The following is a 22,632-nucleotide window of genomic DNA, read 5'->3' on the forward strand; positions in this document are numbered from 1 at the left end:
ATTTTTGTGTCAATGTTATTTATTTACTTACGTTAAGTGTCCGCCCACATTCTCCTCTCTCCCCTATAGGACGGAACAAGGGTCTACGGGCGCTGTGGAGGTTTCTGTGGCAAGTGTGTTCCTCAGGCACACCTGCTCCTTCAAGTCCACTGAGGCTCTTGGAGACCTGCAAGAGAGCAGCGAGACTCGTTAGTTGGACCTTCCACTTCACAAACGATGCTCTTAAAACACAGCGTGGTGCTCCTACAGGCTCGCCATTATTTTAAAACCTGAACCAGGAACTAGCAACGAACGAAGAACACAAAGGGACACAACACTTGCAACCAAAACACAATTTGTATCGTCTTCAAGGAATAACTTTGTGGTTTACTATCTTGTTGAATGCCTGTAATGCAAATAAGAGCCAGCAGCAATTTTAGCCTCGCACAGGGTTAGCCTTAGCTTAGCTTAGTCACTGCCCTAGTTGCTGAGCGTCCTGATCCCATCTGATTTGGACTACTTTTTTTTCCAAAATAACATATCGCTAAAGTAGAAACTGATCATGTAAAAAATTAACAACTAAACTTTAAATTTGAAAATAATTTCACATCGTTAAGCGTTTAAATTTGAAGCCGCCGTTTTCATCTCAGTCGCTATCCAAATACTTTCAATGCACAAACTGTATTTTCCGAACTATACATTTAAAAAAATATATATATATTTTACATATAATAGCCGCATAAGACGAAATACTTTGTAAATGTTTATTTACATACCTTAATTGTTTCCAAACAGTCTCTGTAACACGGCAGTAAAACAGCTGATAAAACAAAACAGAAGTCATCTCTAGTCAGACTAATAATTTCACGGTGACGTTTTGGTGCGTTTACAAAACTGACACGATACAAAATGATCAGAGATGTCCGATAATATCGGTTGACACATGCTTTAAAATGTAATATCGGAAATTATCGGTATCAGTTTTAAAAAGTAAAATGTATGACTTTTTAAAACAGCGCTGTACAGAGAGCCAATAAACCTAAAAGGCAGTGCCTTTGCGTACCGGTTTAATCGCATAATATCTACGGCTTTTTACAAGTGAATGCAAGGCATACTTGGTCAACACAGGCCGTACAAACAACTTTAATACTGTTACAAATATGCGCCATACTGTGAACCCACACCAAACAAGAATGACAAATTTTGGGAGAACATCCGCATCTTAACACAACAGAGCAAATACCCAGAAACCCTTGCAGCACTAACTCTTCCAATATACAATACAATATCGGCAAAAAAGCCATTATCGGACATCTGTAAAAATGAATGCTATTTTAAGTTAATAATACTAACAGACAATTTTGAACATGTTGTCATAATAAGTATTGCTAACGACGCTAGCTTGATTACATTATGATAACACGTAGTAATATGCAGGAAAATACTCCTAACAACATGTGACAGTTTATTAAGTATGAAATTGTTTTAGTTATAATGAAAAACTTACTTGGTTGGAGTGATGAATGAAAAATCTTTTTGAGCGGTTATACTTCCGGCTCAAAGCACACAACAGGAAAGTGAGCAAACTCGTCCAATAGTGGGCGCCATAACACACCGTTTCACTGTCTGTAGGTGTTATATGAAAGCTTTGTGTTGAATACAAAACAGTATGGACTTAGCGACAAAATAAATTAGCCGTTTTATAAGCAAAGCGTTGAAAACATTCTGGAAAATATGGTACGTTATATTTGTAATGTTTTTTCACGACTCAAAGTTATCAATAAAACTCAAGTAATGTTTGCACATGTGCAAAAAAACGGAACGGGTAGCTCAGTAAATCGGGCAGTTACATAGCCTTGTTTAGTTTATAGAGACAAACTAGTTTATAGAAATAGCTGAAAAATGTGGGATCAACTGACTAAAAGGCTAAGTAGCTAACGTGGCAGGGACAATGACAAAACAGTTTTTTGATGTTCACACTGTGGGACTTTTTTTTTTTGGGCAAATAATCATGAACCTAGAATTTATGGCACCAATCTGTTGCAAAAAAGTTTTCACACATTTTCAACGGGAGACAGGTCTGGACTACAGGCAGGCCAGTGTAGTACACGCACTCTTTTACTACAAAGTCACGCTGTTGTGACACTTAGTCAATAAAAAACAATGACAAAAAAGGTTAAGAAATGAATTCAAAATTTAGATTTTTCTGAATATTTTACTTGAACAAGTTTAACATTAATTCATTAATTGGCATCGCTTTGCAGAAATAAGCAGGGGCGTCAATGATAACGTTGCTTGGACGGCAACATACGTCGCTCCATTTCTGCATTACACAGATGTGTAAGTTACCCATGCCATCACCGATGCTGGCTTTTACCCTTTGACCCTAGAACAATCCAGATTTTTCTTTTCCTCTTTGGTCCCGTGGACACGACGTCCACAGTTTCCAAAAACAATTTGATATGCGGACTCGTTGCAAAAAAGTTGTCAACATTTTCAACAGGAGACAGGTTTGGAATACAGGCAGGCCAGTCTAGTACCTGCACTCTTTTACTACGAAGCCACACTGTTGTGACACTTAGTCAATAAAAAATAATGACGTTTGCGTTTACAAGACAGAGTTAATAATGAAGAAAAAGTCAATTGTATGACAAAAAAGGTTAAGAAATTAATTTAAAATGTAGATTTTTCTGAACATTTACTTTAACAAATTAAACATTAATTGGCATTGCTTTAAAGAAATAAGCAGGGGCGTCAATGATAACGTTGCTTGGACGGCAACATATGTCGCTCCATAACCTGTATGGAGCCAGTCTAGTACCCGCACTCGTTTACGATGAAGCCACGCTGTTGTGACACTTGGCTTGGCATCGTCTCGCATAAATAAGCAGGGGCGTCCATGATAACATTGTTTGGACGGTAACATATGTCGCTCCATAACCTGTATGTACCTTTCAACATTACACAAATCTGTAAGTTTCCCATACCTTCACAGATGCTGGCTTTTACACTTTTGACCTTAGAACAATCTGGATCGTTCTTTTCGTATTTGGTCCCGTGGACACGACGTTCACAGTTTCCAAAAACAATTTGATATGCAGACTCGTCAGACTCGTTGCAAAAAAGTTGTCACACATTTTCAACAGGAGACAGGTCTGGAATACAGGCAGGCCAGTATAGTACCTGCACTCTTTTACTACGAAGCCACGCTGTTGTGACACTTAGTCAATAAAAAATAATGACGTTTGCGTTTACAAGGCAGAGTTAAGAATGAAGAAAAGGTAAATTTTATGACAAAAAAGGTTAAGAAATCCATCTAAAATGTAGATTTACTTTAACAAATTTAACATTAATTCATTAAGTTGCATTGCTTTAAAGAAATAAGCAGGGGCGTCTATGATAACGTTGCTTGGACGGCAACATATGTCGCTCCATAACCTGTATGGAGCCAGTCTAGTACCCGCACTCTTTTACGACGAAGCCACGCTGTTGTGACACTCGGCTTGGCATCGTCTCGCATAAATAAGCAGGGGCGTCCATGATAACATTGCTTGGACGGCAACATATGTCGCTCCAGAACCTGTATGTACCTTTCAACATTACACAAATCTGTAAGTTTCCCATACCTTCACAGATGCCGGCTTTTACACTTTTGACCCTAGAACAATCAGGATGGTTATTTTCCTATTTGGTCCAGTGGAGACACAACGTCCACGGAACACCCCACTTGTGATCATTCTAGCCATCATTTAGCTCAATGTACAAAGAGGACAGAATGTTTTTTTCCGAAAACGAGCAAAAATTTAATGAAAGGAAAATGTGAAAACTCATTAAGTAGTATCATTCCCAGGCTGTAGGGCGCACTATATATAAAACACACCCACCTGATGTGGGATTTGAGCCGAGGATGTAGTTGTGCAGCCCTTTGAGACACTCGTAATTTAGGGCTATATAAGTAAACATTGATTGACCTAAATTCTGCACGAATGTTATTTTGTACGTTAACAAGTCAAAAAGCCACATATCGAAAGATGAAATATTAACAAAAGACTGCTTGTAACGTGGCAAATTGGAAACAAATGTATTGTAATTAGCTGCATTATTGTATAATAGCACAGGGTTCAAAGCGTGGGTAAGAAAGGAGCGTTTGTTTTCCAGTCTTTGACCACATTTAATTTAATTTAAACGACTTAGTATGTCAACATTTAAAGCGCATGCAGGGGGAGATACAACCGATCACACTTCAAATGCAGCTGCTGCCATCTTGTGGCGCTATATTGACACAGCCGCTAATTGAATCCAGGCATTTATTGGAGTATTTCTCATTAACAATAATGTTCTGAAGGACTAAAATAACCTGCCTTAAATCAAAGGTTAATGCATTAGATACATTAGAATAAGAAATGTTATTTTTGTATGCAGTTTGTGTGCCGTAATATATTTAAAAACATAGAAACACCACCACTGACCCGCAGAGTACAACAATATCTTATGTTATTATTTGATGTTTACCTTTTAACAAGTTCTCACCGTTTGTTTTTTATTTATTCTGGAACCATCTCCGTGTTAACAGTTTGCCTGCTCCTTATCCGTAACCATGTTTGTAACCTCTAACTGAACGGTGCTTCTCGCAACTTACCTCGCATCTCCAGACGCCAACTGGCTGTCAGGGTTTGACTTAGAAATATCCGCTATAGTCGCAGTATGTGTATTATATCAACTATACATTATTTATTTTCCCTAGAAAAAAAATAGTCTAGAGTTTTATACATGAGTTTTTCTTCTTGACACTCACGCACGTACACAGTGATGTGTAGTAAATTAGAAGTTATGATGCAATTTTTTTCCTGCCTGAGAAATAACAAAAATATCTTGAAATGGGATGTCTTATATTTGGGTCAATACACATTTTAGTCTGTTTTTAACAGTTAATATGCGAGAGAACCGTTTTGTTTCCCTAATGATGATGAATGGTAATAGAAATGTAATACGTCTTCCAACATTTTCATATATATATATATATATATATATATATATATATATATATATATATATTAATTAATTAGATTATCCAATATGTATGTGTGGGGAAAAATCACAAGACTATTTTATCTCTACAGAACTGTTTCATGAGGGGTTCCCTCAATCAAAAATCTCCTGATGATTGAGGGAACCCCTCATGAAACAGTTCTGTAGAGATGAAATAGTCTTGTGTTTTTTCCCACACATACACACACACACACATACATATATATATATATATATACACACACATACAGAAGAATGAAACCCCTTTCAAAGCTGTAACCAAAGTAAGTTGCCATTCAAAGCAGCTCGTTTTGATTGAACTAGAATACAAAATAATTCATATGTTAATATTTTTTTTTTAAAAAGTCAATGAGCAGCTAGAAACCCTTCCTTCGTACACGTATGAAGGCCAATGTGTGCTATGAGGTCTGTATCAGAAATGGAAAGAATACTTGACGCACTATGTGCCAAACTTTTTAGAAATGTAATCCTGTTTTTTGTTTTTTTTGTATTGCAATAAAGTTGAAGAGTTGTAACTTATGTGTAATATTCGTACTTGAACTGTGTGCTAATGATGTAAGATGTGGGCATTGAACAGTGCTTGTTTGCCTGGCTTGATCCAAAGATGTTACCTATACAGAGTGTATATTTACTGGTGCTGTGTTACTAATTGTACATGGACTAACACTTTCTGCAACATAATGATGAATTAAAGTCGTCTTAACTGACATGTTGGCTTTGTGTAACAGTTTCAAACTTCCTGTTTGGGTGACACCACTTCCTGTTGGTTTAAAATATTTGTCAACTATATACTGAACATACATACAAATGAGTGTATATATATATATATATATATATATATATATATATATATATATATATATATATATATACCTACGCATATGTATATACATATATTTAGATATAAATACATACACATACATATATAGATACTTACATATATACATGCATACAAATATATACCTACATATCCATCCATCTTCTTCTGCTTATCTGAGGTCAAGTCGTGGGGGCAGTAGCCTAAGCAGGGAAGCCCAGACTTTCCTTTCCCCAGCCACTTCGTCCAGCTCTTCCCGGAGGCGTTCCCAGGCCAGCCGGGAGACATAGTCTTCCCAATGTGTCCTGGGTCTTCCCCGTGGCCCCGTTGGACGTGCCCTAAACACCTCCCTAGGGAGGCATTAGGGTGGCATCTTGACCAGATGCCCGAACCACCTCATCTGGCTTCTCTCGATGTGGAGGAGCAGCGGCTTTACTTTGAGCGCCTCCTGGATGACGGAACTTCTCAACCTATCCCCAAGGGAGAGCCCCGCCACCTGGCGGAGGAAACTCATTTCGGCCGCTTGTCCTTTCGGTCATAACCCAAAGCTCATGACCATAGGTGAGGATGGGAACGTAGATCGACCGGTAAATTGAGAGCTTTGCCTTCCGGCTCAGCTCCTTCTTCACCACAACGGATCGATACAGTGTCCGCATTACTGAAGACGCCGCATCGATCCGCCTGTCGACCTCATGATCCACTCTTCCCTCACTCGTGAACAAGACTACTAGGTACTTGAACTCCTCCACTTGGGGCAGGGTCTCCTCCCCAACCCGGAAATGGCACGCCACCCTTTTCCAGGCGAGAACCATGGACTCGGACTTGGAGCTGCTGATTCTCGTTCCAGTCACTTCACACTCGGCTGCGAACGGATCCAATGAGAGCTGAAGATCCCGGCAAGATGAGGCCATCAGGACCACATCATCTGCAAAAAGCAGAGACCTAATCCCGCGGCCACCAAGCCGGAACACCTCAACGCCTTGGCTGCGCCTAGAAATTCTGTCCATAAAAGTTATGAACAGAATTGGTGAAAAAGGGCAGCCAAGGCGAAGTCCAACCCTCACTGGAAACGTGTCCGACTTACTGCCAAGCTCTGATACTGATCATACAGGGAGCGGACCGCCACAATAAGACAGTCCGATACCCCATACTCTCTGAGCACTCCCCACAGGACTTTCCGAGGGACAAGGTCGAATGCCTTCTCCAAGTCTACAAAGCAAACTCCCATGCACCCCCAAGGACCCTGCCGAGAGTATAGAGCTGGTCCACAGTTCCACGACCAGGACGAAAACCACACTGTTCCTCCTGAATCCGAGGTTCGACTATCCAGCGTAGCCTCCTCTAGTACACCTGAATAAACCTTACTGGAAAGGCTGAGGAGTGTGATCCCACGATAGTTGGAACAAACCCTCCGGTCCCCCTTCTTAAAGAGAGGGACCCCCACCCCGGTCTGCCAATCCAGAGGTACCGCCCCCGATGTCCATGCGATGCTGCAGAGTCTTGTCAACCAAGACAGCCCCATAGCATCCAGAGTCTAAAGGATCTCCAGGCGGGTCTCATCCACCCCCGGGGCCTTGCCACAGAGGAGTTTTTTTAACTACCTCAGCAACCACAGCCCCAGAAATAGGAGAGCCCACCACAGATTCCCCAGGCACTGCTTCCTCATAGGAAGACGAGTTGGTGGGATTGAGGAGGTCTTCGAAGTATTCCTTCCACCGATCCACAACATCCGCAATCGAAGTCAGCAGAACACCATCCGCACCATACACGGTATTGACAGTGCACTGCTTCCCCTTCCTGAGGCGGCGGATGGTGGTCCAGAATGGCTTCGAAGCCGTCCAGAAGTCATTTTCCATGGCTTCCCCGAACTCCTCCCTCCATCCATCCATCCATCCATTTTCTACCGCTTATTCCCTTTTGGGGTCGCGGGGGGCGCTGGCGCCTATCTCAGCTACAATCGGGCAGAAGGCGGGGTACACCCTGGACAAGTCGCCACCTCATCGCAAGGCAGGCCTATCGCAGATAGACAAATAACATTGACACTCACATTCACACACTAGGGCAAATTTAGTGTTGCCAATCAACCTATCCCCAGGTGCATGTCTTTGGAAGTGGGAGGAAGCCGGAGTACCCGGAGGGAACCCACGCATTCACGGAGAGAACATGCAAACTCCACACAGAAAGATCCCGAGCCTGGATTTGAACCCAGGACTGCAGGAATTTCGTATTGTGAGGCAGACGCACTAACCCCTCTGCCTCCTCCCATGTCCGAATTTTTGCTTCCGCAAACGCGGAAGCTGCACACCGCTTGGATAGTTGGTACCTGTCCACTGCCTCCGGAGTCCTATGAGCCAAAAGAACCTGATAGGACTCCTTCTTCAGCTTGCCGGCATCCCTCACCGCTGGTGTCCACGAACGAGTTCTAGGATTACCGCCCCGACAGGCACTAACTACCTTGCGGCCACAGCTCCAATCAGCCCCCTCGACAATAGAGGTGCGGATTATAGTCCATTCGGACTCACTGTCCAGCACCTCCCTCGTGACATGTTTCAATTCCCACCTCTGGAAGAGGTGGGAATTTAAACTTTCTCTGACAGGAGACTTTGCCACGCATTCCCAGCAGACCCTCACAATGCGTGTGGGCCCACCAGGTCTGTCCTAAATCCTGCCCCACCATCGCAGCCAACTCACCACCAGGTGGTGAGTTGGCTGAACCAGGGACCCTCGGGTTGCGCACGGCCACTCTCTCACTGCACCACGCCGTCCCTATATATATATATATATATATATATATATGAATGTATGTCTCTCTCTCTCTCTCTCTCTCTCTCTCTCTCTCTCTCTATATATATATATATATATATATATACAGTATATATGAATGTATGTCTCTCTCTCTCTCTATATATATATATATATATATATATATATATATGAATGTATGTCTATATATATATATATATATATATATATATATATATATAGACATACATTCATATATACATATATACATAAAAAACATATATACATGCATACATATATATATATACATACATATATATAAATATTTATATACATACATATATAAATATATATATACATACATATATAAATATATATATACATACATATATATAAATATTTATATACATACATATATAAATATTTATATACGATACATATTTACATACACACATACAGTACATACAATCCTCGTTTCCATATGAATTGGGAAACTGTATTAGATGTAAATATAAACGGAAAACAATGATTTGCAAATCCTTTTCAACCCATATTCAGTTGAATATGCTACAAACACAAAATATTTGATGTTCAAACTCATAAACTTAATTTTTTTTGCAAATAATAATTAACTTTAGAATTTGATGCCAGCAACACGTGACAAAGAAGTTGGGAAAGGTGGCAATAAATACTGATAAAGTTAAGGAATGCTCATCTAACACGTAAATGGAACATCCCACAGGTGTGCAAACTAATTGGGAACAGGTGGGTGCCATGATTGGGTATAAACGCAGTTTCCATGAAATGCTAGGTAATTCACAAACAAGGATGGGGTGAGGGTCAACACTTTGTAAGCAAATTGTCGAACAGTTTTAGAACAACATTTCTCAACGAGCTATTGCAAGGAGTTTAGGGAATTTACCATCTACGGTCCGTAAAATCACCAAAAAGATCATAAAATCCGGAGAAATCACTGCACGTAAGCGATGATATTACGGACTTTTGATCCCTCAGGCGGTACTGCATCAAAAACCGACATCTGTGAGTAAAGGAGATCACCACATGGGCTCAGGAACACTTCATAAACCAATGTCAGTAAATACAGTTGGTTGCTACATCTGTAAGTGCAAGTTAAAACTCTACTATACAAAAGCCGAACCCATTTATCAACAATATCCTGAAATGTCGCCGGCTTGGCTGGGCCCAACTCATCTAAGATGGACTGATGCAAAGTGGAAAGGTGTTCTGTGGTCTGACGAGTCCACGTTTGGAAACAGAGGACGTGGTGTCCTCCAGAACGAAGAGGAAAATATTCATTCGGATTGTTATAGGCACAAAGTTCAAAAGCCAGCATCTGTGATGGTATGGGGGTGTATTAGTGCCCAAGGCATGGGTAACTTACACATCTGTGATGGCACTATTATTGCTGAAAGGTCCATACAGGTTTTGGAGCATCATATGTTGTCATTCAATCAACGTTATCATAGACGGTCCTGCTTATTTCAGCAAGACAAGTGTTACAACAGCGTGGCTTCGTAAAAAAAAGATTGCGGGTACTTTCCTGGCCCGCCTGCGGTCCAGACCTGTCTCCCATCAAAAATGTGTGGCGCATTATGAAGCGTAAAATACGACAGCGGAGACCCCGGACTGTTGAACGACTGACGCTCTACATAAATCAAGAATGGGAAAGAATTCCACTTTCAAAGCTTCAACAATTAGTTTTCTCAGTTCCCAAACGTTTATTGAGTGTTGGTGAAAAGAAAAGGTGATGTAACACAGTGGTGAACATGCCCTTTCCCAACTACTTTGGCACGTGTTGCAGCCATGAAATTCTAAGTTAATTATTATTCGCAAAAAAAATTAAGTTCATGAGTTTGAACATCAAATATGTTGTCTTTGTAGTGCATTCAACAGAATGTGGGTTGAATATGATTTGCTAATCATTGTATTCCGTTTATGTTTACATCTAACACAATTTCCCATTTCATATGGAAACGGGTTTTTTATATACATACATACATTTACATACATACATACATACATGAATGATACATACATATATAAATACATTTAGATATGTACATAAATATATACCTACATACATACATAAAAATACGAACATTCATACATTATATATATATATATATATATATATATATATATATATATATATATATATATATATATATATATACATATATATATAGATAGATATATACATATACATACATACATTATATATGTGTGTATATACATACATACATACATATATATATATATATATATATATATATATATATATATATATATATATATATATGTCTTTTACGCTTCATAATGCGCCACACATTTTCGACGGGAGACAGGTCTGGACTGCAGGCGGGCCAGGAAAGTACCCACACTTTTTTACTGGGCATTGTCTTGCTGAAATAAGCAGAAGCATCCATGCTAACGTTGCTTGGATGACAACATATGTTGCTCCAAAACCTGTATGGACGTTTCAGCATTAATGGTGCCTTCACAGATGTGTAAGATGCCATACCATCACAGGTCCTGGATTTTGAACTTTGCGCCTATAACAATCAAGATGGTTATTTTCCTCTTTGTTCCGGAGGACACCACGTCCACTGTTTCCAAATATAATTTGAAATGTGGACTCGTCAGACCACAGAACACTTTTCCACTTTGCATTAGTCCATCTTAGATGAGCTTGGGCCCAGCGAAGCCGGCAGCGTTCCTGGGTGTTGTTGATAAATGGGTTTGGCTTTGCATAGGAGAGTTTTAACTTGCACTTACAGATGTAGCGACCAACTGTAGTTACTGACAGTGGTTTTATTAAGTGTTCCTGAGCCCATGTGGTGAAATCCTTTACACACTGATGTCGGTCTTTGATACAGTACTGTCTGAGTATTTTTCCATTTTCTCTGAACCTTTTGATGATGTTACCGACCGTAGATGGTAAAATCCCCAAATTCTTTGCAATAGTTCTTTGAGAAATGTTGTTCTAAAGCTGTTCAACAATTTGCTTACAAAGTGGTGACCCTCGCCCCATCCTTGTTTGTGAATTACTTTGCATTTCATGGAAGCTGCTTTTATACCCAATCATGGCACACACCTGTTCCCAATTAGCCTGCACACCAGTGGGATGTTTAATATAAGTATTTGATGAGCATTCCTCAACTTTATCATTATTTATTGCCACCTTTCCCAACTTCTGGCATCAAATTCTAAAAATAATGATTATTGGCAAACAAAAAAATGTTTATCAGTTTGAACATCAAATATGTTGTCTTTGTAGCATATTCAACTGAATATGGGTTGAAAAGGATTTAAAAATCATTGTATTCCGTTTATATTTACATCTAACACAATTTCCCAACTCATATGTAAACTGGGTTTGTACATATTTATCTGTCTATCTATGTTGGCCCTGCGATGATGTGGCGACTTGTCCAGGGTGTACCCCGCCTTCCGCCCGATTGTAGCTGAGATAGGCACCAGCGCTCCCCGCGACCCCAAAGGGAATAAGCAGTAGAAAATGGATGGATGGATATATATATATATATATATATATATATATATATATATATATATATATATATATATATATATATATATATATACACACACACACACACACACACATATATATATATATATATATATTAACATAATTGTATACATACATATAGATATGTATGTGTATAAGTGTACATTTGTTTGTATACATATATGTATATAATTAAACATGTGTATAATGTATGCCACAAATATATAAGTGTATATATACACAAATATACATACATATATGAATATATACATGTATATATTTACATATAAACATACATCTATATACATACTTACATACATACACACACACGTATGTGTGTGTATATATATATATATATATATATATATATATATAAATATATATATATATATATGCCTATTTACAAATAAATACAAATAATGTATTGACAGTACAGAAAATTGTTTCCTTAACATTCAATATATTATTGTAAAAAAATTTAAAAAAGTGTTATTGTAAAACACGTGAGAGACATTCTTATGGAACGTGGTCCCCTTGAAGAGAGGAGCAGGTGCCCCTGCAGGCAGAAGGTAATGTTTATGTATTCATGGCGCGGAGATAACTTTGTACACTTAAAATGAAAACAGATCCTCTGCTTCTCCCTCTAGAGTTTGCTTTGATTTGCTGCCAGATTTCCTCAAATCTAATCTAGAGTATTTTGGTACCTGAAGCATGACATCTACGCAGCCAAGCCTTCAGAGCAGTTTTTCCATGCTTATCTTCTCGGCCGAGTTAGAATAAAACAGACGTGTTATTTTAAATCCTCGTAGAAAAGGGGGACTAATGGCGGATGTTTACCATAAAAGACACTCTGCACATTCCTGCAACACGACAAACCGAGTGAAACTGTATTTATGACCTTATTGCATCAGATGGGCAGATTTGGCACTTAAATCTGCAATTAAAAGGTTTCACACAACATAAATCCCTCAAAACATGTTGGATTGTGCACATTTGTTGAAACATTTATTGGATTGCTATCCTGCTGTTGAATTTATGGTCATCTTGCACACAGTGACCCAAAGAAACATGTTGTTTCATAGGCAAACAGTGACCTCTAGTGAATAAAGTTAAGTATTGCTCCCACTTTAATTTTAATTGCACTTATGTAAATTATTTTTAATGAATATTATTCTGCACAATAAAAGTACAGGTTTACTCAAGTAAAAACAAATACTTAACTATTTGAATCAAGACTGTTCCAACTTTTTAAACGGAGGACTCTGACATTCTGCACACAAGAAAATACCGATCATAAACGCTGATCCCCTCTGGTTAAAGTATTTATTTTTAGTCCAACGCCTGACAAGTTAGCAGCTAGTTCTGTATTTCCGTACACAGTGTGGAGCATCTCCCTTAAGATAATAACAATCCCCTTCAATATGGCTGCATTTCTTTCACATTTAATACGGAAACCAAGACTGTTTCCGGGACTATCACCTCATATTAATGCTAGAGGGATTAGCTCAAACGCTTTGTTTTCCTAAAATGTATTTGTTCATGTGAACAACTCATCAATAAATGAACACAGGAGGACTGTGAGGGCCCAAATCAAATGATTTAAGAGTAGTAGATAGTAGTTTTCACTTGTTATTGTGTACTATGTTTCGGTTAAAACAGTGTTGTACTGTAAATAGCACTCACCATAAATACATTAAAACATTAACAGGTAATACATGTGATCGATGTTGGTATGAGATGATCTCACTCATGGTATTGTTAGTGAAGTGAAGTGAATTATATTCATATAGCGCTTTTCTCTAATGACTCAACACGCTTTACATAGTGAAACCCAATATCTAAGTTACATTTTTATACCAGTGTGGGTGGCACTACGTAAAGTGTCTTGCCCAACGACACAACGGCATTGACTAGGATGGCAGAAGCGGGGATCGAACCTGGAACCCTCAAGTTGCTGGCACGGCCACTCTACCAACTGAGGTATACCGCCGCTGTTATCGACAGAATAATCCCGATCAGAACAACCCCTTAAATAATCAAAAATGATTCCCGGGCGTGGCCACCACTGCTGCTCACTGCTCCCCTCACCTCCCAGGAGGTGATCAAGAGTGATGGGTCAAAGGCAGAGAATAATTTCGCAACAACTCATGTGTGCGTGACAATCATTGGTACTTTAACTTTAATTCTGGTAGGCTGGTAGGTTTAATTAGGTGTAATACTGCAACTCCGCCAGCAGAGGGAAGTAAAGGATAGTACAGCCCCTTTAAAGGCTGTGTTAAAAAAGTACTTTTATGTCATGTTTGTTCATTCTGACTAGACTAGTTATTGTTGTTTTTTATAGCACACCAATGATTAATTTGTTTTTAGCGTCTTGTATTTACAAATACTGTATGTTCTTAAAGTAAAATATGTATTTAAACTTCAATCCCATGAAGTTTCCGAATACAGCCCGATCAGAACACCCCTAATTCTCGTTGGCTCTCAGGTGTAATACTATAACTCCGCCGGCAGAGGGGAGTGAAGGATAGCACAGCCCCTCTAAAGGCTGCATTAAAAAAAAAGACTTATTTTATGTTGTTTGTGTATTCTAATTTAAAAAAAAAAACAATAATAGTTTTTGTTTTTGTAGCGCAAAAATGATTAATTTGTTTTGGCGTCTTGTGTTTACAAATAGTGTACGTTATTAACGTAAAATATGTATTTAAACTTCAATTCCATGAAGTTTCCGAATAAAGCCCTGGTAGGCTATCAGTTGTTTAATTAGGTGTAATACAGCAACTCCGCCAGCAGAGGGAAGTAAAGACAGTTCACCTACTGTGCCGCCGCTTTTAAGGCTGCATTAAAAAATAACTTTTTTTTATGTCATGTTGGTCCATTCTGACATTAAAAAAACTACAAATTTTAGTTTTTATAGCGCACAAATGATGAATTTGTTTTAGCGTTTACAAATATTGTATGTTATTAAAGTAAAATATGTATTTAAACTTCAATCCCACAAAGTTTCCAATGGGAGTTGGTTTTATTTGTAATGTTATTAAAGGGCTTCATAAATAACGCTGGTATGGTATGATTGTACACATTTATCGGTAAAGTGACAACATATAAGAAGTAATAAAACGCTAGATGTAAACATAGGGCCGGTATACAGTGGGGCAAAAAAGTATTTAGTCAGCCACCGATTGTGCAAGTTCTCCCACTTAAAATGATGACGGAGGTCTGTAATTTTCATCATAGGTACACTTCAACTGTGAGAGACAGAATGTGAAAAAAAAATTCACATTGTAGGAATTTTAAAGAATTTATTTGTAAATTATGGTGAAAAATAAGGATTTGGCCAACCATTCAAAGCTGTCACTGATGGAAGGAGGTTTTGGCTCAAAATCTCACGATACATGGCCCCATTCATTCTTTCCTTATCACGGATCAATCCTCCTGTCCCCTTAGCAGAAAAACAGCCCCAAAGCATGATGTTTCCACCCCCATGCTTCACAGTAGGTTTGGTGTTCCTGGGATGCAACTCAGTATTCTTCTTCCTCCAAACACGACATGTTGAGTCTATTCCAAAAAATTATATTTTGGTTTCATCTGACCACATGACATTCTCCCAATCCTCTGCTGTATCATCCATGTATCCATTTTGGTATAAACTCAACTCGTCCTGTTTGGAGGAAGAACAATTCTGAGTTGCATCCCAAGAACACCAGACCTACTGTGAAGCTTGGGGGTGGAAACATCATGCTTTGGGGCTGTTTTTGTGATAAGGGGACAGGACGATTGATCCGTGTCAAGGAAAGAATGAATGGGGCCATGTATCGTGAGATTTTGAGACAAAACATCCTTCCATCAGTGAGCGCTTTGAATGGTTGACCAAATACTTATTTTCCACCATAATTTACAAATCAATTCTTTAAAATTCCTACAATGTGAATTCCTGGATTCTTTTTTTTTTACATTCCGTCTCTCACAGTTGAAGTGTACCTATGATGAAAATTACAGACCTCTGTCATCATTTTAAGTGGGAGAACTTGCACAATCGGTGGCTGACTAAATACTTTTTTGCCCCACTGTATAATCATCGCATGAACGAAAATGACAAGAAAGCTATAGATAGTGAATTTATAAATAAGGGTTGAGATATAAACGTGAAAAAAAACAATCATTATGTATTGTTTTCATTTCCTATGTGCTTTCATTGTGAAATAATATATATGTATTTTTTATTGCTATTTATTTTTGACATGTCCGAATTAAACTACTACTACTCCTGGCTGTGTCCTGGCTGGTCCTCATCCATTAAATATGTATTCCGTACCTTCCTCCGAACAACATGCAAACACTAAGGGGCAACAGTTGGCTTTCCTGAGTAATCACATTCTTCTTTATTACTCTCCACCCATGACCGACGTGCTGGGTGGTGGTGGTGGTGGTGGCGGCGGCGCCACAGACCGCCCCACACCCCCCCACCCACCCCCCCGTCACGCAGGCTGTTGGCATCACACGGAAGACGAGCAAGGCGGCCAATGTCAAAGGTTAAGTCAAGCGTCTTTTTAAAAATGAAAGACGACACCTTTGGTCAAAGGGTCGCTTTTTGCACTCCTTCAGTGTTTTTCAACCACTGATTTCTAATTTCACCTATTTGGTTGAAAAATATCTTTTTGCAAACCAGTAATGGTAGTCTGCAAATGAATTGTTGAGTGTCGGTGTTGTCAAGAGCTCGGCAGAGTAACCGTGTAATACTCTTCCATATCAGTAGGTGGCAGCAGGTGCTAATTGCTTTGTAGATGTCGGAAACAGCAGGAGGCAGTGTGAAGGTAAAATTGTGTCAAGTACTTCAACCGAAAAACAAACAAAAGGTGAGTGCCCCTAAGAAAAGGCATTGACGCTTAGGGAAGGCTATGCAGAACGAAACTCAAACCGAACTGGCTAGAAAGTAAACAAAAACAGAATGCTGGACGACAGCAAAGACTTACTGCGGAGCAAAGACGGCGTCCGCAGTGTACAGCCGAACGTGACGTGACGATCGACCATGTCCCCCACACAGGAGGATAAAAACAACTGAAATAGTCTTGATTGGGAAAACAAAGCAGATGCGGGAAATACCGCTCAAAGGAAGACATGAAACTGCTACAAATAGGGAAAAAGCCACCAAAATAAGAGCGCAAGACAAGAACTAAAACACCACACACAGGGAAACAGCGAAAAACTCCAAATAAGTCACACGGCGTGATGTGAGAGGTGGTGACAGTCCACCTACTTTTGAGACAATTGCTGTATTGATGCATGCTTGGTTATGGTTTAAAGTCATATCTTCAACCTTCAACCTCCGAGGACAAAGCAATGAACAATGGGAGACCTGGCTTTCTGCTTTGGCGCACTCATTCTGTGGAACACTCTCCCTGACCACCTGAGGACACCACAGACTGTGGATGCTTTTAAAAGAGGCCTTTTTTTAGATACATGGGTACTAGTTCTAGCTATTATGCCATTTTATTTTTAATTTGTATTTTTTTTTTTTATACAGTGTAGCACTTTGAGGTTATTTGCTCAATATAAAGTGCTTTTTACAAATAAAATCTGTTATTATTATTATCCAACAATTGCCACAACAACTTTTTACTGTCAACTGAGTTTTGTTTTTTAATGATTTCTGCTGGTGGTGTTCCTCCGCACTTTTTCAACGCAAAAAATGTGCCTTGACTCAAAAAAAACCTCTATAATGAAGATTAATATGTGTTAAACTATCTGAACAAAACATCTTAGCTGCGTGTTACAGGTACCAAAGAACATTACATTTTTTTCAAGGTTATTAAAATGCTGATTTAATTTTTACTCATGATTTTATTCACCTGTCATTTTATATATCTATAAAGCACTTTAAATTGTGCTGTAAAATAAACTTGCCATGCTTAATGCCTACCGCATTCAGGCGGTAGGCGGGCTACACCCTGGACAAGTCGCCACCTCATCAAACAAGTTGTGCTTTAAAGATGCAAGCAGAAATCTGAGATAGAAGAATCCCCGCCATTAGTTGCCATAGAAAATGTCACAATGAAGCCCGTAATATCCAACCAAAACATCTAGTGTTACTCGTTGTAAATGAGCATTGTGCAAGTTTTTTTTCTGGTCTCAAACCAAGTCCCCCTCCTAACACACAGGAGTTTTAGTTTGTGACTTACTTTTTTCTCTTTCTTTTCTCCCCCATTTTTACAGGACCCATCAGTGTTCCCATTGTGTCAACCCTGTAACTGCACATATACATACACACATATATAAATACATATACAGTATATGTATGTTTATATACATACAAATGTATATGTACTTACATACATACATACATGTACATATGTATATGTACATACATATATATATATGTATATGTACATACATATATATATGTATATGTACATACATCAATAATTACATACATATATACTTACATACATACATACGTATTTATACACATACATACATATATACTTACATATATAAACATATTCACATACATATACAAATGTATGTATATGTATATGTGTGTATACATATGTGTATACATGTATGTATACATACACATATACATTAATACATGTATACTTACATACATACATATATACACATACATACGTATGTATATACATACATATATATTTACATAAATATGTATATACACATACATTCAAATATATACATATGTATATAAACATATATATATATATATATATATATATATGTAGATGTGGGAAAAATCACAAGACTACTTCATGTCTACAGTACTGTTTCATGAGGGGTTCCCTCAATCATCAGGAGATTTATGTATGTATGTATATATGTATGTACATGCATAGATACTTACATACATACATACATATATGTATATATATATATATATATATATATATATATATATACATATATATATATGTATATATATATACATATATATATGTATATATATATATATATACACACATACATATACATATATGTATATACATACATACTGTATATAGTTACATACATACGTATATACACATTCCTACAAATATATACATATGTATATACATACATATATACTTACACACATATACATACAGTATGTATATATATACATACATATATACTTACATACATACGTATATACACATTCATATAAATATATACATATGTATATACATACATATATACTCACATACATAAGTATGTACACACATATACGTATGTATATACATACATACATACCTTCATATTTATACATATATACACACATACATATACAAATGTATGTATATATGTGTGTATACATACATTTACACTTACTTTCATACGTATATACACATACATATAGCAATGTAGATACATACATATATACTTACATACATACATATATATTAGGGCTGGGAATCAATATCGATTCTTAGAGTCACGATTCGATTCAAAATCGATTTTTTTTCAATCCAACACGGTTTTCAATTCAAAAACGATTTTTTCCCGATTTATAAAGATTCTCTATTCATTCAATACATAGGATTTCAGCAGGATCTACCCCAGTCTGCTGACATGCTAGCAGAGTAGTAGATTTTTTTAAAAAAAGTTTTATAATTGTAAAGGACAATAATGTAACTATTAAACGAACCAAAAATAGGACTTATTTTATCTTTGTGAAAATATTGGACACAGTGTGTTGTCAAGCTTATGAGATGCGATGCAAGTGTAAGCCACTGTGACACTATTGTTCTTTTTTTATTATTTTTATAAATGTCTAATGATAATGTCAGTGAGGGATTTTTAATCACTGCTATGCTGAAATTATAACTAATATTGATACTGTTGTTGATAATATTCATTTTTGTTTCATTACTTTTGGTTTGTTCCGTGTCGTGTTTGTCTCCTCTCAATTGCTCTGTTTATTGCAGTTCTGAGTGTTGCTGGGTCAGGTTTGGTTTTGGAATTGGATTGCATTGTTACGGTATGGCTGTGTATTGTTTTGTTGGATTGATAAAAAAAATAAATCTATTTTCTAAAAATGAGAATCGATTCTGTATCGCATAACGTGAGAATCGCGATTCAAATTTGAATCAATTTTTCCCACACCCCTAGTATATACACATACATACAAATATATACATATGTATGTACATACATATATACATACATACATAAGTATGTACACATTCATATATATATATATATATATATATATATATATATATATATATATATATATATATATATATATATATATATATACATATTTATACAAATGTATATGTATGTGTGTATACATATGTGTATAAATGTATGTATACATACATATATACTTACATACTTACGTATATACACACACATATATATATATATACGTATGTATATACATACATATATACTTACATACATATATATATATTTACACAAGCATATACACACGTGTGTATATGTCTGTATACAAATGTGTATTTATGTATGTACATACTCTACATATATACAAACCCCGTTTCCATATGAGTGTGGAAATTGTGTTACTGTAGATGTAAATATAAACAGAATACAATGATTTGCAAATCCTTTTCAACCCATATTCAATTGAATCCACTACAAATACAAGATATTTGATGTTCAAACTCATAAACTTTATTTTTTTGGGGAAATAATAATTAACTTAGAATTTCATGGCTGCAACACGTGCCATAGTAGTTGGGAAAGGGCATGTTCTCCACCGTGTTAGATCACCTTTTCTTTTAACAACACTCAATAAACGTTTGGGAACTGAGAAAACTTATTGTTGAAGCCTTGAAAGTGGAATTCTTTCCCATTCTTGTTTTATGTAGAGCTTCAGTGGTTCAGCAGTCCGGGGTCTCCGCTGTCGTATTTTACGCTTCATTATGTGCCACACATTTTTGATGGGAGACAGGTCTGGACTGCAGGCGGGCCAAGAAAGTACCCGCACTGTTTTTTTTACGAAGCCACACTGTTGTAACACTTGTCTTGCGGAAATGAGCAGGGGCGTCCATGATAACGTTGCTTGGATGACAACATATGTTGCTCCAAAACCTGTATGGACCTTTCAGCATTAATGGTGCCTTCACAGATGTGTAAGTTACCCAGGCCTTGGGCACTAATGCACCCCCATCCCATCACAGATGATGGCTTTTGAACTTTGGGACTATAACAATCCGGATGGTTATTTTCCTCTTTGTTCCGGAGGACACCACGTCCTCTTTTTCCCAAAAAATTTGAAATGTGGACTCGTCAGACCACAGAACACCTTTTCACTTTGCATCAGTCCATCATAGGTGAGTTCGGGCCCAGCCAAGCCGGCGGCGTTTCAGGATATTGTTGATAAATGGGTTTGGCTTTTGTATAGTAGAGTTTTAACCTGCACTTACAGACGTAGCGACCAACTGTAGTTACTGACAGTGGTTTTATGAGGTGTTCCTGAGCCCATGTGGTGATATCCTTTACACACTGATGTCGCTTTTTGATGCAGTACCGCCTGAGGGATCAAAAGTCTGTATTATTGTCGCTTAAGTGCAGTGATTTCTCCAGATTCTCTGAACTTTTTGATGATTTCACGTACCGTAGATGGTAAAATCCCTAAATTCCTTGCAATAGCTTGTTGAGAAATGTTGTTCTAAAACTGTTCGACAATTTGCTTACAAATTGGTGACCCTCGCCCCATCCTTGTTTGTGAATTACTTAGCATTTCATGGAAGCTGCTTTTATACCCAATCATGGCACCCACCTGTTCCCAATTAGCCTGCACACCTGTGGGATGTTCCATATAAGGGTTTGATGAGCGTTCCTCAACTTTATCAGTATTACTTGCCACCTTTCCCAACTTATTTGTCACGTGTTGCTGGCATCAAATTCTAAAGTTAATGATTATTTGCAACAACAAAAAAAAGTTTAGCAGTTTTAACATCAAATATGGGACGGCGTGGCGCAGTGGGAGAGTGGTCGTGCGCAACCCGAGGGTCCCTGGTTCAAATCCCACCTAGTACCAACCTCGTCACGTCCGTTGTGTCCTGAGCAAGACACTTCACCCTTGCTCCTGATAGGTGCTGGTTGGCGCCTTCCATGGCAGCTCCCTCCATCAGTGTGTGAATGTGTGTGTGAATGGGTAAATGTGGAAGTAGTGTCAAAGCGCTTTGAGTACCTTGAAGGTAGAAAAGCGCTATACAAGTACAACCCATTTATTTATTTATTTATATGTTGTCTTTGTAGCATATTCAACTGAATATGGGTTGACAATGATTTGCAAATCATTGTATTCCGTTTATATTTACATCCAACACAATTTCCCAAATCATATGGAAACGGGGTTTGTACTTACATACATACATATATACTTACATACATCTACAAGTACAAGTACATTTAAAAGTACATACATATATACTTACATACATATACAAATGCATGTTTATGTATATGTTTATATGTGTGTATACATATGTGTATATGTAAGTAAACATACATACATACATACATACACATC

The 22,632-nt window shown here is 37.7% G+C and overlaps 1 protein-coding gene and 1 long non-coding RNA gene across 2 annotated transcripts in view; one reads left to right on the top strand and one right to left on the bottom strand.

Annotated features, from left to right (window-relative positions):
• LOC133562925 (A disintegrin and metalloproteinase with thrombospondin motifs 20-like) overlaps positions 1-5,735 on the top strand; it is a 454,296-nt gene extending 448,561 nt beyond the window's left edge. Inside the window, exon 39 of the mRNA XM_061916762.1 lies at positions 70-5,735. Within this exon, the coding sequence (XP_061772746.1) occupies positions 70-153 (84 nt within the window). The 3' untranslated portion in view covers positions 154-5,735. The remainder of the gene's footprint in view (positions 1-69) is intronic.
• LOC133562928 (uncharacterized) overlaps positions 1-22,632 on the bottom strand; it is a 173,381-nt gene that overhangs the window by 5,222 nt on the left and 145,527 nt on the right. The window contains exon 2 of the long non-coding RNA XR_009808953.1: positions 32-166. This is a non-coding gene — a long non-coding RNA (uncharacterized LOC133562928). The remainder of the gene's footprint in view (positions 1-31; positions 167-22,632) is intronic.

Source organism: Nerophis ophidion, linkage group LG12, assembly GCF_033978795.1.
Source record: "Nerophis ophidion isolate RoL-2023_Sa linkage group LG12, RoL_Noph_v1.0, whole genome shotgun sequence".
NCBI lineage: Eukaryota > Metazoa > Chordata > Actinopteri > Syngnathiformes > Syngnathidae > Nerophis > Nerophis ophidion.